General features: G+C 35.5%; 1 protein-coding gene across 1 annotated transcript; it reads right to left on the bottom strand.

Annotated features, from left to right (window-relative positions):
- Positions 1-365: 365 nt before the first annotated feature.
- On the bottom strand, positions 366-17,823 carry MS4A5 (membrane spanning 4-domains A5). The gene is made up of 5 exons (XM_038569326.1): positions 17,554-17,823; positions 15,054-15,182; positions 13,750-13,806; positions 12,639-12,791; positions 366-513 (listed from the first exon to the last, which is right to left on the bottom strand). The coding sequence occupies exons 1-5, from the start codon at positions 17,704-17,706 to the stop codon at positions 412-414; spliced, it is 594 nt and encodes a 197-aa protein (XP_038425254.1). The 5' UTR covers positions 17,707-17,823; the 3' UTR covers positions 366-411.
- Positions 17,824-20,660: the final 2,837 nt, after the last annotated feature.

Below are 20,660 nucleotides of genomic sequence, written 5' to 3'. Positions count from 1 at the left end.
ACTCTCTTTCCACACAACCATGGAGTAGGAGCCTGTAGAGTCTATTGGAGAAATCGGCAGGAAATGTTACGGGCCTGGTCACTCCACACCGTGGGCTTTGGTTCATTTCTCTGTACAGTGGCAACACTACCTTGCCGCCCTTCAGTTCAATGAATGCATGACTAACAGAGGAGGTGGCACCAAGATGACCATGTGATTTGGGGAGAGGAAGAGATGGCTTTGCAAAGAGGCGGGATGTGTTTTATCAGCCAAAATATACCCAGACTGCACACTCTTTCTTAAGTCACTCCCCTTTGGTTCAGACAGTTGCCAGCCTTAAGATCCCACATTCCTTCTGGCTTTTTCTCACAAACATGATTCACTTCTTGATGATATAACACATCTTTATTCCCACGGTGATATTCAGCAGCATTAGTCACAATCATAACAATAAAAGTGTCTCCTCATAATTGAGAAAGACAGAGAGATGAATAATTCAATAATGCTGAAGGCCATCAACATAATCAAAATTCCCTGTAACAGAAGAAGGGGGGGGAAAAAGAATCATGGCATTAGCACAATAATGGTTTTTCTGATGACAATGAGGTAGCAACACCCAGGTAAGAAAAGGTCTCCCACAAGTCTCAAGTGTCTCTGATGCTTAGGAAGTAAAATGCTGGAGGATCATGAGAGTAAACAGTTGCTTCAGCACAGGATAGCACAGCACATGATTTTCTTAGAGAAAGTCATGCAAAACAATCCACTTTCTATATCATATTCCAGAAATGCCCCATTTCATAAATATACTCAATACAAAGCGATAATGTCAAAAGGTGGTCTGTTGAAGGAGAAAGAAAGGTTAAGAAATAGGAAAAAAATAGAAGCAGAAGTAGAAAAAGAAAGAAAGAGAGGGGGAAACCCCTACAGGCCCAGACAAAAGAGGAACATGTAGAAAAAGATACACATGAAGAAGCGTAGGTGAATAGTACCATCTTCTGTTCCTTTTGTCGCTGCCGGAGACCTTCAAAAGGCTGTGCAGCCTGGCAACAGAGAGCGCGGTAGGACACACCTTGTTGGGGCCCAGACGCCGGACACACTAGTGTTTTGCCAGGGAGACTCTGTGAAGGTCCATGTGGGTAACTGTCTCTGTCTCTATGTTCTGACTATAGGTTGAAATACTGTTTTAGAGTCACATGGTTTTTAATGGCTACATAATATCTCACCGTATAGTTGCCTTAAGTCATTTATTCTTTAGTGACAGGAAAGAATTTATTTCCTTTTCCTCCTCTTCTGTTGCATTAAGAATAATATTCTTGTACACACGCCCTTTTGTGTAGGTGTCTAACTGCTTTGGAGATAGCTACCTGGATATCTTTCATATAAGTAAATGCCTCCTCGCTTTCCAATATGATAGTAACATTTCAGATTTCTGCCACCGATACATAGGAACATCCTTTTCACCATTTCCCTACCTGTGACAATTTTTATAGCTTTAATTTTTGCCAAGCTAATAAATGTATCTTTGTCCACTATCAATTTGATTCACATTTCTCTGGCTACTAGTGAATTCAGGCATCACTCTGAGTAGATTTGGCCACCACATTTGCATTTTTGTAAATTCCTTCCTCATGATTTTGTCCATTTTTAAAATTGTGTTCTTGGCTTTTTGTCAGTTATATTCATTCTTTGTATGTAAAAGCATTGAAATTGCTGTTATCTGCTTTAAAAATATTTTCCACTTATTTTACCATAACAGATTTTATATATAAATATATATGTATTTTATCCTTTTTTTGATTTCCAGATCAATATATATTATACATTCCCATTGTGTCCCTTCCCAGTCAACCCCCTACCCATCCAGAGGCAGCCACTATTCTGATTTCTAACACCATTTATTAACTTTGCCTGTTCATTTTTGTATCTGAATTTGCCAGCATAATAGATTGAGATTCATCCATACTGTTGCATGTATCAGCAGTTTGTTCTCTTTTTTATTGCTAAGTAGTATTCTGTTGTTCGAATTATCCGTTTCTTTAGCCACTCTGTTGTTGATAGACATTTGAATTGTTTCTAGTTTTTAACTGTTATGAATAGGTTTCCGTGAACATTCTTGTCTCTATCGTCGAGACATAAAATAGGCCTGGTTAATTTTGATAAAAATTAACCAAATAGTTTTCCAGTGTGATTGAGCCATTTTACATTCCCACCAAAAATGTATAAGAATTCCATTTGCTTCACATTCTTGCCAACATTTGCTTTTGCTAGTCCTTTTCATTAGTCATTCTGGTGAGCATACAAATGTGATTTTGAATTTGCATTCCTCTGGTAACTAATAATGTTGAGCACATTTTTACATGCTTACTGGTGGTTGGCGTATCAATCTTTGCAAAATGCTTGTTCAAGTCCTACTCATTTTTTAGGTCTTTTTATTATTGATATTCAGCCGTGATTAATATATTCTGGATATGGATTTCCAGTCAGATTTATGCATCCTATGCATTCTCTTTTCTTGTTTTTTTTTTAACTTTTAATTGATTTAATTTTTATAAATGATTTTACTTATTTATGAGAGACACACAGAGAGAGGCAGAGACACAGGCAGAGGGAGAAGCACGCTCCCTGTGGGGAGCCCAGTGTGAGACTCCCAGGACCCCAGGATCACACCCTGAGCCAAAGGCAGACGCTCAACCACTGAGCCACCCAGATGTACCTTCTTTTTTTTTTAAATTGAGATATAATTGACATATAACATTGTGTGAATTTAAGGCATGCAGGATATGGATTTGAAGCATTTATATATACAATATGATTACCGTTGTGGCATTAGCTAATATCTTGCTCATGTCACAATTATCATTTCATTTTTTGTAATGGGAACAATTTAAGATCTAATATCTTTGCAACATTGAAGTATATAGTACAGTATTTTTAACACTAAACACAATGCTGTACATTAGATCTCCAGAACTTACCCATCTTCTAATTGGAAGCTTGTACTCTTTGACAAACATCTGTCCAAATTCTCCACCCTACAGCCCCTGGTAAACACTCTTCCACTCTGTTTTTATGAATGTGGCTTTTTTAAGATTCTACATGTAAGTGATATTGTACAGTATTTGTCTTCCTCCATCTAGTCAGATGGAGATCTCACGTAGCATAGCTTCAAAGTCCATTTATGTTGTTTCAAATTGTAGGATTTCCTTCTTTCTTGTTGCTGCAGCACATATACATCCATTGATAGACGCTTAATTTGTTTCCATGTTTTGATTATTGTAAATAATGCTGCAATGACTATGAAGGTGTTCATATCTTTTTGAGTTAGTGTTTTCTATTGTTTCTGAAAAATAGAAGTCGAATCACTGAATTACATAGTAGTTTTATTTTTGATTTTTTGAGGACTGTCCATATTGTTTTCCACAGTGGCTGCACTAATTTACATTCTCACCAACAGTGTGCAATTCCATTTCCTCCACAACCTCACCAACACTTGTTATTTCTTGTCTTTTTTTGGTAAAAGCCCTCTAACAGATGTGAGGTGATCTCTGTTGTGGTGTGATTTGCATCTTCCTGATGACTTAGGATACTAGCATCTTTTCATGTACCTGTTAGTCATCTGTTATGTCTTCCTTGAAAAAATGTCTATTAAGATCCTCTGCCTATTTTTAATTGGATTTTTTTTGCTATCAAGTTGTACAATTGCTTTATATATTCTTCTTATTAGATATATGATTTGTAAATACTTTCTCCTATTCTGTAGACTGAATTTTCACTTTATTAATGATTTCCTTCGTTGTGCAGAAACTTTTTAGTTTGATACAGTCCGACTTGTTTATTTTGCTTTTGTTGCTTTTGCTTTGGGTGTCAAATTAAAAAAGTCATTACCAACACAGATATCAAATAGTTTATTACTTGAGTTTTTTTCTAGGAGTTTTGTGGTTTTAGGTCTTACAGGATCTGAATTGATTTTTGTGTGTAGTGTAAGATAGTGATCAAGTTTCATTTCTTTGTGTGTGGCTGTTTAATTTTTCTCATACTATTTATTGAATAGACTATCCTTTTCCCCATCGTATATTCTTGACTCCTTTGTTGCAAATTAACTGACCATATATGCATGGGTTTATTTCTGGACTCTTAATTCGACTGATCTCTGTGTCTATTTGTTTACTAATACCATACTGTTTTGAAAATGAAAGCTTTGTAGCATAGTTTGAAATCAGTAAATGTGATGCCTTCAGCTTTGTTTTTCTTTCTCAAGATTGCTTTCGCTGTTTGGAATCTTTTGTGGTTCCATAAAATTTTAGGACTGTTTTTTATTTCTGAGAAAAATGCCATTGGCATTTTGATGGGGATTGCATTAAATCTGTAGATTGCTTTGGGTAGTATGGAAATTTTAACAATATTAATCCTTCCAATCCATGAATAGGAGACATCTTCCCATTTGTGCCTTCAATTTCTTTCATCAATGTTTTACAGTTCTCAGTGTACAGATCTTTCACCTTCCTGATTAAATTTATTCCTAAATAACATTTTTAATGTAATTGTATATATGATTATTTTCTTAATATCTTTCTCATAGCTCTTTTTAGTGTATAGAAATGCAACTATTTTTTTTTGTATATTGATTTTTGCATCCTGCATTCTAATTGAATTTATTTTCTTAGTTCTAGTATTTTTTTGATGGAGTCTTTAGGTTTTTCTAGGTATAATTAATGTCCTCTGCAAACAGAGACATTTTTACTTCTTCCTTTCTGATTTGGATGCATTTCTCCTCTTCTCTTTTCTTTTCTTTTCTTTTTTTTCTTTTCTTTTCTTTCTTTTCTTTTCTTTTTTTCTTTTCTTTTCTTTTCTTTTCTTTCTTTTCTTTTCTTTTTTCTTTTCTTTTCTTTCTTTTTTTTCTTTTCTTTCTTTTTTCTTTCTTTTCTTAAGATTTTATTTGTTCATGAGAGACACCGACAGAGAGAGACAGAGCCAGAGGCAGAGGAAGAATCAGGCTCCATGCAGGGAGCCGGATGCGGGACTTGATCCCAGGACCCCGGGGTCACGCTCGGGCGGAAGGTGGCGCTAAACCGCTGAGCCACCCAGGTGTCCCTCCTCTTCTGTTTTTTTTTTTTTTTTTTTTTTGTTTTCTCTTTCTTTCTTTCTTTCTTTCTTTCTTCTTTCTTATTTCGTTCTTATTTTTCTTATTTATTGTATTAATCATTAATTAATGAATTCCTTCATTACCTACTCCTTCAAGTAATTACTTACCTTCTTTATTTTTATCTTCTTTATTTATTTCTTTCTTTCTTTCTTTCTTTCTTTCTTTCTTTCTTTCTTTCCTTTCTTTCTTTTTCTTTCTCTTCTTTCTTTTTTCTTTCTTTCTTCTTCTTTCTTCTTTCTTCTTTTTCTTTCTTTCCTTTCTTCTTTCCCCCAATTGCTCTGGCTAGGACTTCTTGTACTAGGTTGAATAGAAATTATAAGTAGGCATCCTTGTCTTGTTCCTGATTTTAGAGGAAAACCTTTTGGCTTCTTACTGTTTAGTATGTTAGCTATGGGCTTGTCATACATGCCTTTATTATGTTGAGGTGTGCTCCTTTATCTCAGTGTGTTGAGAATTTTTTTTTCATGTTGAATTTTGTCAGATTCTTTTTCTTCATGTATTAAGATGGTCTGATGATTTTAATTGTTCATTGTGTTAATGAGATATATCACACTTATTGATTTGTGTATGTTGAACCATATGTACATCCCTGGAATAAATGCCACTTGATAATAGTGCATAAGACTTTTAATAAACTATTGATTTCATTTTGCTAATAATGTGTTGAAGATTTTTGCATCTATGTTCATCCTGGATATTGGCTTGCAATTTTCTTTTCTTATAGTGTACTTGTCTGGGTTTTATATGAGTAATCTTGGGCTTATAAAATGATTTTGGACCCTCCTTTTCTATTTTTTGTAAGATTTTAGGGATTGGTGCTAATTCTTCTTTAAATTTTTAGTAGAATTTGCCAGTGAAGCCATCTCGTTTTGGATTTTTCTTGTGGGAGGTTTTTGATTACTAATTAAGTATTCTTACTAGTAATCAGTGTATTCAGGACTAATTTGTTAATGCCAATTGTTTTCAGTTTTTCTTAGTCTGGTATCTTTACTTCAACTTTACTTTTAAAGAATATTTTCATTGCACACGGAATTCCAATTGGCAGTATTTTATTTTGGCATTTTACAATGTCATTCCAATGCTTTCTGGCCTCTGTCAGGCCTCCAAATGCAAAGTCAGTTAGAAACTTATCTTTGTTCCTTTGAATGTAATGTATTCACCTCCATCTCTACTCCCAGTTTCTTTTGCAGTTTTGCTGTCATCTATCTATCTATCATCTATCTATCTATCTATCTATCTATCTATCTATCATCTATCTATCTATCTATCATCTATCTATCATCTATCTATCTATCATCTCCCCACAGCAAGTTGAGTATCATGTGCTTTAGGTAGTTTTCCTTGTATTTTCCTGTTTGTGGTTCCTGTCTTGTGTTTTACAAAATCATCGGCCATTGTCTCTGTGAGCATTGGCCTGTGTTACATTTTCATTTTCTCTCCTGCTGTTCTTCAATTGTATATAGGACACATTTTTTTCTGCTCTGTATGTCTCTTATGTTTGTTCTTCCTGATATATATATATATTTTTTTCTTTTTAATTTTTATTTGTTTTTTCAGATAGAAAAAGTGAGAGAGAGGAGAAAGCACAGGAGCAGGAGGGAGAGGGAGAGGGAGAAGCCAGCTGCCCACTGAGCAGAGAGACTGGCTCAGGGCTTAATCCTGGGACCCCGGCAAATCCTTAACCGACTGAGTCACCAGGTGCCCCTCTTTCGAATATTTTATATAATTTTCTCCTTTACAGGCATTAGTCTTCGTATTTTACACTGATTCTCTTCCTGTGTGCTTCTGATGCGTCTAGTATGCTGTTTGCCCCAGCTGCTGAGTGCTTAGTTTCGTTTGCCATAGTTCAGTTCTCTACATTCCAATGACTTCTATCTAATTGGTGTCAGTGTCCTGTAATATTCTCTAACTTGTTCTCTTTTCTGTTGGACATAACAGCCATATTTATTGTCAATATATCTAATGATTCCACCATCTGGGTCACCTCTGAGTGGTTTCTATCATTGATTATTTTTTAAAGATTTATTTGGGGGTGTGAATGAGGGGCAGAAGGAGAGGGGGAAAAAGAATCCCGAAGCAGACTCCTGAGCACAGACTCTGATGTGGGCTCCATCCCAGGATCCTGAGATCCTGACCTGAGCTGAAATCAAGAGTTGGACACTGAACCAACTGAGCCACTCAGGCGCCCCGATTATTGTGGTTTTGTGTCTCAGACCTTCTGTCCTATCTTCTGACATGACTAGTTTGTTTTGTTTTGTTTTGTTTTAGTCCTAGTAATAGACATAGTATGCAAAAAAATGGTAGGAATTCTAAATTGTAATCTTTCTCTGGGGAAGATTTAATTTTCTTTCACCAGACAGATTAAGGGAAGGTAACTATGATCAAAATAATTCAAGGATGAATTTCAGTTTTTGGGTGGGTGGTCTGTTTCCTTTATCCTTAGTTCTAGGATGTATCTTTCTTCACAAGTGAAATTTTGGGGTGTTTACCAGACTCCACCCTTCCTCTCAGTGGACAATGTGTGTGTGTCCCCAGCACTGCATGACTCCTGAAATCTCTTCTTGGCCTTTTAGCCTCTTAGCTTCCTAACAACTTGGCCTTTGAGCTTTGCATCCTATACATCTTAGGTGTAGGCAAATAACTTGTGGAGGAAAGCAATGGAGACTTTTGGGTCCTTTTCAACGTGTCCAAGTTTTACACATTCCTTGCACTTTAAATTCTGGCTGCCATGGTTTCTTTCGTGTGTATTCAAACAGAATTTTTTTATCATTTTAATAAGCTTTTAATAAAAGTGGTTTTCGCTAGAAAGATGCTCTGATATAAACTACTCTGTTGTAACCAGAAAAAAGCATTTTTATGTTTATTAGTATTTTCAGTAAACCAGTTGTTGGTTATTTTGATCCATTCTAATGTGTGCATGATTTTTTTTTTTTTTTTACCAATTTCTGCTCTTGTCATTATATATTTCCTTTGTTCCTCTTCCTTTGGAACAGGAATTTTTCATGTTTTCTCTCTTTTAATCTCTGAGATTAATATTTGGACCATTATTTTCAAAGTTTCATATTTTATAGTACCAACATTTCTAAACTATGAATTATCTTAAAAGTACTGCTTTACCTTCTGCCCTCAAGTTTTTGAGATTTCATTTCAGAACATCTTTGGATTTATATTATGATTTCTTCCCTTATCCAATAATTACTTTAATGCATATTTCTTAATATCTTACCACATAGGGACTTTTGAAATTATTTTTATCATTGTTGATTGTTTTATTGCACAAGAACATACACTAAGACTTCAACCTTGGTATTTATCTGGAATTGATATATTTAACAATATATAGTCATCCTTTGTTGGTTATGTGTTACAAAAATGTGTATTTTTGGTTGTTGGGTAGAGTAGACTAAGTATATCTATACCATTATTAAAACATATCAAAGTCTAGGGACACCTGGGAGGCTCAGTGGTTGAGCATCTGTCTTCAGCTCAGGTCATGATCCCGGGGTTCTGGGATTGAGTCCCGCATAGGGCTCGCTGCATGGAACCTGCTTCTCCCTCTGCCTATGTCTCTACCTCTCTCTGTGTGTCTTTCATGAATATATAAATAAAATCTTTAAAAAATATATATCAAAGTTTAAAGTTCCTCAAACCTTCACCTTCTTCTCAGGGAAAACTCAGGCCATTAGCAAACACAAATAGCAAAAACACCATTTGCTCCCTTCTCACTTACTTATATGTTAATGACTGACTGGCATTTACTTTATTTTAATTCTCAATGTATATTATTATTACTGCATTACACAAGAAGTATTGTATTTGTCCACACATTTATCACATTCTTTGTTCTTCATTCCTTCTTGATCTCATTGTATTATCATTTTCTTTCTATTTGAAGTTCATTCCTTATCATTCCTTTAATGCTAGTCTGCAGGGGGAATATTCAATTTTTGTATCTCTAAAAATTCTTCATTTTTGTAAGGATTTTTCTTTTCATTTTTTTTGTTCCAAGTTTTTGTTTAAGTTCTAGTTAGTTAACATGTAGTGTAATACTGGTTTCAGTAGTAGAATTTAGTGATTCATCACTTATATACAACACCCAGTGCTCATCACAAGTGCCCTCCTTCATGCCCATTATCTACTTAGCCCATCCCCTGCCCACTTCCTTCTACCAACCCTTAGTTTGTCCTCTACAGTTAGAAATCTATTTCCCGGTTTGCCTCTCTCTTTATTTTCCTCCTTTGTTCATCTATTTTGTTTTTTAAATTCCATATGTGAGTGAAATCGTGTGGTATTTGTCTTTCTCTGACCAACTGATTTCACTTAGCATAGTACTCTCTAGTTCTATCCATGCCATTGCAAATGGCAAGATTTCATTCTTTTTTATAGCTCACAACAATGAGCAGTGAATGATAGGTTATTGGTTGGCAGTTATTTTTTTCAGAACACTGAAGATATTGTTCAGTTTTGTGGCTTTTATTGTTGCTTTTGAGAAGTTAGGTGTCAGTCCAGTTGCTTCTACATTTTCCTTTTGGTAATTTAGTTTTTGTTTTAGTTTTAGATAAGATTACTGGGAATTGATAAAGAAAAAAATCCCCATAATTTGAAAAATAACTACTTTGACTCAACAAATTGATAAAGTGCAAAAGGATATATATATATACACAAGACTAAATATCTAAGTTCAAGATTTTAACATAAGATGTCTCAGAGCTTCATGTCAAAATAAGGCCACTTATTGGTACTTCCATGTGAATTTTAATGGTACTTCCATGTGAATTCATGTTTTCCAATAATTAGACCATTGACTGTCCCTGTAAGTTGTCTAGTTTGCAGATCTAACCATTTCCTTTCCAGGCTACTGTTACTGTCCCCTAAAATTGCCTTGTGACTATTCCAGATGATGAAACCCTATAAATGCCCTTTTCTGTTTCCCCCTATTGTGTCTGGGAACCTATGTTCCCCCTTGATCACCAAATTTAATAGATTCAGTTTTTAATTGTCACTGATTTTCCTGGTGGTCTTTGACAGTGCTAGATAGTCACAGAGGCCCCAGAGAGGTCTAGCCAGACTCCTCACAATTAAGGTTCTAGCCTCTTGACTCATTTATTGGCAATTCCACTGACTACCTGTGAGCAGCCCCGTCCAGGGTTTGCACATTCATGGTGATGAGGTAAGTCTAGCACTTTTTATTGAGTAGGGTTTATTTTATTTGTCCTAGGAAGGTTTCCCAGGACTTTTTCATTATCTCTTCACATCTGCTCTTGTTTTCTTTTCCCTTGATGGAGTGGTGGTGAAGAAAAAGATGGTCTGCCAAAACTTTGCCACTAACTATCCTGTCTATTCATCTGCCTTTTATCTATATTTTTGCCAATCTATAAAAATAAATCCCAGGGAAGGAGTTATGTGTTGTTAGCTTGCCACCAGGAGTAATAAGTAAAATGTTCTTTGAACAATATCTTATCTAGGACCAATTATCTTGGATTAATCATTAAAGTCTTATAAGAACCTTCTCCAGTCTTGTCTATATGTAGGAAATTTGCTGTAAGAGAGACTCTTCTTCACATATTCCCCTGTTGTAGGCTGCTAATTTCTTGTCAGAAAAGCTTTGGATTTTCCAAGGCCTTCACTATCCCTATTATCTTCTTACTTCCTGGTAATCATTGACTAGATTCTCAGAAATTAATTCTGTACTATATCTCAGTGAATGATTTGACTTTCATCTTGATGACTCTGATTATAAAATAAATTTGTCTTTTTTTTTCCACTAGCAGATGTGGACTACTCTTCCTTGCCAGCCATCTAATTATTCATTCTTTGTCACCTTAGACAAATAATTGGTTATTTTGGAAATATCAGAGAAAGATTACACTTAAGCCTCATTGGATAAGGTCTTACTAAAATCATCACCACTACTTCCACGCTACCACACTTATTACAGATATTAAGCTGTAGTACTCTAGCAACTTTACAAAAGTAAATGGTCCAAATGATAGGGCACCTAATACACAGGTGGCCCAAGCTCCTCAGAATTAGGAACTAGACTGCTCCACTCAAGATGACTGAAATAAAACTACCCTCCGTCAAGATGACCAATGCCATTGATGGTGATTGGATCATCCTCTCAGCTATTTTATCTCCTCTGTGCTACTTTAAAGTTTTAGATTATTTGGTAGACAATCCTACTAACACAATACTACCAAGTCAGCCTTCTTGAAAATCAATATTGCCATGTTTCTTCATTCATTCATGCTGACAATAAGAGACAAACTCCTGAAACTGATCAAGAAGAAATAGGAAATCTAAGTATACTGGTAACAGATAATTCTTACAATTTCCCACAAAGAAAAGCCCAGACCCAGGATATTTCACCAGTGAAGACTTTCAAATGTTTATGGAATATTTCATATCATTTTAATCAAATTTGCCAAAAAGTATCAGAGGAAGCAATGTTTTCTAACTCATTTTATAATGCCAGTAATAACCAGACACAAATAAAGTCAGCACAAGAAAAAATGACTATAGGTCAATATCCGTTATAAATATAGATGCAAAAATCCTTAACAAAATACTAGAAAGTCGAATCTAACAACATTTAAAGAAAATTATACGGCATGACTGAGAGGGATTTATCCCAGGAATGTAAAGTTTATTTAAGATTAAAAAGTCAATCAGTGCAATGCATCATAACAATAGAACAAAGGACAAAATCCACATAATCATCTCAGTTGATACAGAAAAAGCATTTCACTAAATTCAACACACATCGTGAATATGTTCAACAAACTAGGAAGAGAAAAAACTTCTTCAACCTGATCAAGTCCATCTAAAAAACCCTGGGTCAACATCATACTTAATGATGAAAGACAATATGTTTTCCTTCTAAATACAGGAAAAAGATGAGGAAGGATATCTGCTCTTGCAACTTTGATATTTTACTTCCATGTGGACTCCCTTTTCCTTAGGTGATGACTCTCCAGCTTTCTTGGCAAATTTTGATGGGTCTTGTTGATTATTTTTTCTTTCCACGTAGATTTACATTTTTTACATTTCCTGAAACTAGTATTAGTGGTGTTTTGGAAAGAGCAGGATTAAATGCCTATTTTCAGTATATACCATGTTTAATCAGAAGTCTAGTCTAAATATTAAATCTAAAACCCAAACCATAAAAACACTCACAATTCTAATGTACATCTGGGACTATGAATTACTACCATACTGCTATACCTGTAGTTTTCTTCTTATAGCACTCTTTTACATTATACTAATTGGTGTACATGTTTTATCTTCTCTACTCATCTGTGAATTCCTAAAAGTGGAGGGTTGTAATGTGTTTATTTTTCTATTCCACAATGCCTGGTATAACCCATCAGAAATTATGATTTTTGTAAATGTTTGTAAATAAAAGAAAATATATGTGCCCACAACATTATTTGGATTTTGCTGATTGGATGCTAATAAACTTTTACGATAAATACACCTATTACTCCTTGCCATAAAAAAAAAGCAGTATACTTACAATGAATAGGGTAGCAATGCCTTGACACTGACTAACTGCTTGAACATAGCCACAAAAGTAGTGTTGATCTAGAATGAGACCAAATGCAATGAGAATGATTCCAGCTGTTGCTCCCAGGGCACTAAGAAAATTCATTATTCGGCTCATCTTCACCTGAAAGAGATGAAGATCGTGACATTGCGTCTACACACAAAGCAACGGTGAGGGAGACTGGATGGAGAGAGGATTTTAGTCACAGCATTGCAATGCCACAAAGCAGTTGTGTGATCCTATGGGTGTGACACTTCATCCCTTTGGGCTTCAGGTTCCCAGACACAGAATGAGGGAATCCAGTGAACTTTTAATAACCCTTCCATCTCCCACAATCTGTACCTAAGTTAACTCCCATTTAGTTGGGGGGAGGGATGCACACTGAACAAAAGAGGTACTTAGGCGTAGCCACATTGATGCTCTGGTAAAAGTCAGGACCTACTTACATTTTTGTTTTATGACTCTGCTTAACTAAACACTGTATATCTTTGCAATTTTTATTTTTTCCTAAAACTTCAAACCTACAGGAGAAGTCCTGTGTTGGAAATAATTTATTGGATTGTTGATTAATTGAGTAATATTTGGTTCATTGAGAAAAGTAAAATATTCTACTTATGATTTATCTGTAAGTTAAAATTTTGCATTATTAACACTGTATTATTTATTTTGAACTTCTGCTTTTAAGATTTAACTAGGTTGTCTTGACAGTGTGTCTATTATGTGAGTCAAACTAGTGCCTTTCAAAGTGTCTGGCATGAGGTGACACCAAAAATACAGGAAAAATGAATGAATGAGTTACTGGAATATTGAAACCCATTTCACCATTTGGTTTAGGAACTTGACATTTATTCTATGCTTCAGTGTTTTCATATATAAAATAAGAAACTGGATAACCTAGAAAACTCTTCCAGCACTAGTGTTTTATGATTCTATGGACAAAAGACAAATGCCCTTGATTGGTGTCAGTACTTGACAGTTTGTGGAATTATAGTGGGTTAATGATTTTCCACATTCATTTTCGAGGTGAAAATCAATTATTTCAGAGTTGCAAATTTTTAGTAAAGGACAAAATGTAACTCACCAGAGTTCCTGTGGGTTTTCTTTCCAGTGCAACTAGGAAGGCTCCAGAATTAATGAACTATTAAAAAGAATAAATAATCTCAGTGATAGGCTTGCTTAACTGAAATTAAAGAGTTCTCAGAGAATAGAATCCCTTTGTTTCTTTTGCATTCCTACCTTCCTAGTTCACATGATCCAGAGCAGTGAGCACAGATGCCTCATAATATTGTCAGCAAATAATTAGTGGACAAATTGCTGGACTAGAAATTATTTTAGCCTTAACTATTTGAACATGGGATTTTTTTTTAAAGCTTTACTTGGCTTTAGTTTTCTTATACACCTTCTTTGTATAGCTGTTGTGGACTCAGCTCTGATATGACATACTGGTGTCAAACCAGTTTCACAACCAGTAAGATCAGATTCCGTCATTCATTTTTTAAAATTTATTTCTTCATGACAGACACACAGAGAGAGGCGGAGACACAGGCAGAGGGAGAAGCAGGCTCCATGCAGGGAGCCTGACGTGGGACTCGATCCCGGGACCCCAGGGTCATGACCAGGGCCCAAGGCAGACGCTCAACCGTTAAGCCCCCCAGGGGTCCCAGATTCTGTCATTCTTACAAGAAACACCTTTCACACCATTTGCAATCCAGTATGTTCTCCTAACTAATATGCCTGGAATTCTGAAAACAATCCTAAATATATGTGTATGTATTCATGTGTGTATGTATATATGTAATATAATATGTATTATGTGTATGTATACATATAAAGTATATAATATATATGTACACACATACACATATATAGATATACTTGTTTATCATCCATTCACTTGTCGAGGGGTTGGCTTTTGTGAATAATGCTGCTCTAGACATGGAGGTGCAGATATATCTTTGACGTAGGGTTTTCATTTCCTCTGGATATATTCCCAGAAGTAGAATTGCTGGATCATACGGTAATTCTATTTTTAATTTTTTGAGGAAACTTCATTACATCTTTCATAGTGAGGGTTCATGTATTATTAACCTTTGGATCCTCTTTGCCTTCCTCTATGTGTGTGGCTTATAATAAATATCAACTCATTTTGAATGAATGAATGGACAAATGACATCAAAACCCAAGGGCATATTCCCAAAGGAACTTCAGGGCTGATGGAACATCAGCAATTCTGGTGAATTAATGGGGAAATAATTCCAGCAAAGTTGATTTTTATATTATCTTTTCAAGCGTATCATACAACTGAATGCAGCTCATTTTGTCATTAAGAATTCCCTAGATTCCCTGTTGGCATGGCTTCAAATTGAACTCATTGACTACACTCACCAAAACAGAGCTCCAGAATGGATATCCTGAAATAAATATAAAGGGGAACCTTGGGTATGGATTTTCCAAAGTGAAAATGAAAATGACTCCAAAAGAAAAGTTCATCACTCCAAATAGGATCTGCATAGCCTGTAAATAGAGAGAAAAGTCATGGTAAGGAAAAAGCGGAATAGTAGGTTACCTTTCAAAAAATGTACACAATCTTCTTTTGGTTAAAAGGATTTGTCAATTACCTTGTTTTATAAATAAGGGGAGGACAGTAGAAGCCCCTTTGTGATTCTCCCAGGTGCTTTCTTAATTCCTTTATCTGATATTTGGTAACAGGTAAAACGATCTAGATCAATGCTCTGGCAAATGTAACCCAGGGATTGGTAACATTAGGATCACCTGAGAATGAGAGATGCAGACTCTCAGGCCCTATATCCTATATCCCATACTTACTGAATAGAATCTCCAGGTTAGGCTGAGAGGTCCATGTCAAACTCTCCAAGCAGGACAGAAATGCAAATCAAAACCTCAAAGAGATAGGACCTCACATTAAAATGGCTATCATCGAAAAGACAAGATAGCAGGTGCTGGTGAGGATGTGGTGCACCGTTGGTGGGCATGTATCACTATAGAAAACAGTATGTATTCTGTTTTGTCTTTTAATCCTATTAAATCTTTCAAGTCTAATTTGCTCTTTTGCCATTCCCAAACTATGCTACCATGATGCTTTCTTTATCTATCTTTCTCTATCTCTATTCTTCTTTCCTTGTGTCCTTTTCATTATTAAAATTCCATCACTGATTCAGGGTTCAGATTAAGTACCGAATTTGCCATGGCATTGTCTCATTGCTTATAATTTTTATTTTTTTTAAAAATTTTATTTATTTATTCATGAAAATGAGAGAGAGAGAGAGAGAGAGAGAGAGAGAGAGAGAGGCAGAGACACAGGCAGAGGGAGAAGCAGGCTCCATGCAGGGACCCCGACTGGGACGGGATCCCAGGTCTCCAAGATCATGCCCTGGGGGGAAGGCAGCGCTAAACCTCTGAGCTACCCAGGCTGCCCTGTCTCATTGCTCAGATAGAAGTAACTGTTTCCCCTCTGGGTTCTCCTGCCCCTCACCCTCAACCATTTGTGGCTCTTATTAGATGCTATATTTAAATGTGATGTTTAATATTGTTATTTTATTATTTCTAAATATTACTTTGTTATTTCTAAATTATGTATTTATTCTCCTCAATGAGATAAACTAGGTCATATTTATTTCTGTAACCCCCATAGTATCTAACATATTTTTTGCACAGTTTAATCCATATTGTTAAAGCAATTTGAACTCTAAGAGAAGTTTCAGTACCATTATATTTGAATAGATACTAAAGCAGTTTAGACTGGTGGTCCTTTTCTGTTTTGTCTTTTAATCCTATTAAATCTTTCAAGTCTAATTTGCTCTTTTGCCATTCCCAAACTATGCTATTAAGATGTCAGTGGGCCATCTTTCTTCACCCCCCACCCCGGGAAAAAGTACATTTCTTTCTATTTTCTATTCTTGAAGCCTTGGGATTGAAAGATAAAATATTTTGTAAGATATAGGCACTATCATAACTTTAAACATACTGAATCACATTTTCTGAAAAAGATAATATTCATGAAATAGGTAGATGGGGAGGTGAGCATTTACAGTATTAAGGGGATTTTCTGCAAAAGCCCCACATATAAACATATCATATTGTGAAAATGAATTCTGAGTTTTGATTGAGAAAATGTAGAACTGTAGACTCAATAATAAAATCTGATCTATTGACTTCTACTTGATTTTTCTCTTCCTTTTCTCTGAACTTGACTAGGAAAAAACTCCTAGATGGTCAGCTTGGAGATTTTTACTTTAACTGCAACCTTCAAGAGCCCAGGGATTTTGGCTTATTCATTTTGTATTTTCCTCTCCATAGACCCTTGTACACAATTGGTTTAGAAATATGACACATACTTCCTGAATTGAATGGAAATAAAAGTTGGAATTACCTTGAAACATTGTGCCACTAGATATTTCTTTCCCTTTTCTTCCCCCCTCCATCTCCCATCCTAGTTTAGTTTCTATTGCAAAGTTTTGGAATCTATAATACCCTGCTGAGGTGGCTGATTAAGCCCATGGTTCATAGACTGGGTGGCTTATGAACAACAGAAACTTATTTCTCGTGATTCTGGAGGTTGAAAGTTTGAGATCAGGGTGTCAGCCTGATTAGGTTCTGGAGTAGACCCCTTCTGGGTTGCAGACTGATGACTTCCCTTTTGTAACTTCACATGGTGGAAAGAAAGCTAGCTACCTCTCTGACCTCTTTTTATAAGGGCACTACTCTCATTCATGAGGGCTTTACCATCATGAATGAATTATCCCCAAAAGCCCCACCTCCAGACACCATTACATTGGAATTATGGTTTCAACTATGAATTGTTGGGAACACAAACAGTCCATAACACATCCTCAGTAGAGTAACCATTGGGGAAAATCTGACTTACCCCTAAGATTTTCATTTTTGTAGCAAGTAATTTTGGAAAAGCACTCTTAGACTCAAAGGTTGGGGCTGTAAGGTCTGTTGGCTGCACATCAGGAATAGTGATCTCTGGAGGAAATACCAGAAATACAGGATTATGTGCAGTGTTTGGATTCATGATGGTGGAGTTGATATTTTGAAATTAAAAAATGTTCTTGATGGTACTTCAGTCTAGACCATGTTCTTCTCCTGTACCAAGGGTGTCTGGAGCTCTGGTATTGTTGTGCTTTGTCTTGGAATTATAGAACCATAGAGTCACAAAGTCATGGAATCTCAGTACTGGTCAAGATCTCAAGGTTAGTGAGTAAAATACCCAGGACTGGAGGTCGGAGAACCTGTCCAGTAGTCCTAGTTTAGTCAGGAATTCACTGTGACCTTGGACAAGTCACACCCTTCTCTTGGTTTCAGATTCCATAGATGTACATTGATCAGGCTGAGCTAGATGATCTGTGAAAACATTTTAGTTCCCAAATAAATGAGTATTGTGAACACTTATTCTAGTTCTCTGTCTTCAGGAGGTAGGGGATAAAACCTCTCAGGCCCTCAGAATTAATTAGTAATCCACTTCTTGAAGTAGACATAGTATCTATTTAGCCTGTTACTTTTGTTCCACCTGATTTTATTAGCTTTAGCTGTGGACAAACCACCTCAAAACATAGTGGCTTCAAACAACCAGCACTTGATTTCCTTCAGAATTCTGTGGGCCATAAGGATGGTTCCTCTCTCTCTCTCGCTCCCTAAGCATGATGACTAGAACAATGTTTCAATAGCCATAAGACAAATGGTAGAAAGATTACTTGAAGTTTTTATTATGCTTTAATTCATGCAAGCTAATTCTAGAGATACAGTTCTGAGATACTCAATCCTTAGATCATAAAAGCTTAGAATTAATTCCAAACCCCTTTATTTACTAGATATGAGGTCTTGACTAAATGATATATTAACTTACATATTCATATTAACTTACCTGTTTATTAAAATATTACATCTTTTATCTAAAAATTAGAATAATAATTGTTACCTTATAGGGCTATTATGAGTGAATTATAACCTATTTGGCATGAAGTGAATGCTAAATAAATTGTAATTACAAAAATAATAGCAATTAACATTTTCCCTTATTATTACTATTTTAATCATGGTAATTAAATGCTTCATTTTATGTTTACATTATTTTCAGAGTTTATTTTGGTTAGTTCTTTATCAGGTAAATATTCAGTGTATTTTTACAGGCTTAGGTATAGAAACTTTGGAGATGTCATACTGAATTGGTCCAGAAGTTATTTTATCTCATTTCTGTATTTCAGAGTGGCTATGAACCTCCATAGCTCTCCTGCTAATAAAGTATCTAGGCTCAGGGATGCCTGGGTGGCTCAGTGGTTTAGTGCCTGCCTTTGGCCCAGGGTGTGATCCTGGAGTTCTTGGATCGAGTCCTGCATCGGGCTTCCTGCATGGAGCCTGCTTCTCCTTCTGCCTGTGTGTGTCTCTCTCTCTCATCTCTCATGAATAAATAAATAAAATACTAAGAAAATACATGGCTAAGATAAATTTGTGCACTTACATTTCTTTCTTCCTATATCTTTAGATTTCTTTTTATTTTCCAATCTGCCAAAATCTACTCTTTTCTTGGGAATTATTCTAACTCTAAGTGGTTTATGGAATAATGTACAATATTACTGTATTACTCAGTGTTCCCAAATCAAGCTTTACTTCAGCCTGATATTGCTGGCTATTCCAGGGAAGTTACAATGATCCAAGTGATTGATGTTCTTGGATTCATGGTTAATGGGATCAGAACTCTCACTGTCACAACTTCCCGAATTCTCTTGCTAGAAAGTTCACAGAAAGGCCCTCTGTGCTTTCTGTAGCTCTTCTTTTCCTACAGCTGAAGCTCAATTTTGTTTTTAAATTTTTTATCTTTCTCTCTGTTGTAAAATATCCCCCTTTTAAATATCCATAGTCATATTCTAGACAGTAGAAGCCAACCAGTTTGATCAGATGTCACCTGTTTAGGGGTTTTCAGATCCTCTAGATTTCTCTTGCTCTTTAAGTTATAAATATCTTATCCCATGAATGATGATAAAACCTACTGTACTTCCCAGATATATTTCAGAAGGGGTAATGGGTAATTTGATATGAAGGAAGGGGATTATTTTAACTATGGACTAAAGGGGAAATAAAATCATTGCCCAGAACATCACACAGGTAAAAACATAATATATCAGAACCTAAAAATAAAGACCTTAATTAGAAAGATATGAAGGATATTGAAATGTAGGGTTTCTTAAATCAATGATGCTTAGTAAGTTTATCTAACAGAGAGGCTCACAGATGGCAAACACTGAATGTTTTAACCTTCCAAAAAGCTTTTCTCATATTTCCCTCTATCATGTGAATAGACAAACAAAATTATTATAAATGTAAGGAAATATGAAATATAGAAACAGAAATAAAAAGGAAAAAATCAGGAACTATGTAAACCCAAAAGAAAATCTCAGTAGAAGTGTTGGGATGTTAAGAAGGGAAAATGTTTTGATATCAAAACATTGTGTTACAGTTATGTAAGATATAGCCATTGGAGAAAGTTAGGTGAAGGATACATCAGACACTTATTTTGCAGCTTCAGAGAATTTTGAGGGAGTCTAAAAATGCCTCAGAATGTAAAGTTAAACAAAAAACTTTATAGGGCTTGAAAAGTAAAACAAAAACACTGAAGTATGCAGCAGAATACAGTATATGTGTCTATTCATTTTTTATGTTAGAAAATTATCCAGAAAACAGTTCTTATGAACATAAAAATCAGCAAATGTGCTTTCATATCTTAGCTATTATGAATAATTCTTCAACAAACATAAGGCTGCATCTGTCTTTTCGAATTAGTGTGTTTTTTTTCTTTGGGTAAATAACCAGTACTTGAGTTATTGGATCATATGGTAGTTCTATTTTTATTTTTTTGAGGGACCTCCACAGTGGCTGTACCAATTTACATTCCCGCCAACAGTGCACAAGGGTTCTTTTTTCTTCACACTCTTGCCAACATTTGTTATTTCTTGTCTTTTTTGTTTTAGCTAT

The sequence above is a fragment of the Canis lupus genome, chromosome 21 (genome assembly GCF_011100685.1).
Source record: "Canis lupus familiaris isolate Mischka breed German Shepherd chromosome 21, alternate assembly UU_Cfam_GSD_1.0, whole genome shotgun sequence".
Taxonomy (NCBI): Eukaryota; Metazoa; Chordata; class Mammalia; order Carnivora; family Canidae; genus Canis; species Canis lupus.
Note: the sequence above shows the minus strand (reverse complement) of the source record. Positions and strands in the feature narration are given on the sequence as shown.

Excerpts from the sequence above, each read along its gene's own strand:
- MS4A5 (XM_038569326.1), bottom strand. The coding sequence starts at position 17,706 with ATGAATCCAAACACTGCACATAATCCTGTATTTCTGGTATTTCCTCCA. Across the intron at positions 13,807-15,053 it reads CATTCTGGAGCTCTGTTTTG|TTCATTAATTCTGGAGCCTT; the intron begins GTGAGTGTAGTC and ends TCTTTTTAATAG. Across the intron at positions 12,792-13,749 it reads GAAAACCCACAGGAACTCTG|GTGAAGATGAGCCGAATAAT; the intron begins GTGAGTTACATT and ends CATCTCTTTCAG.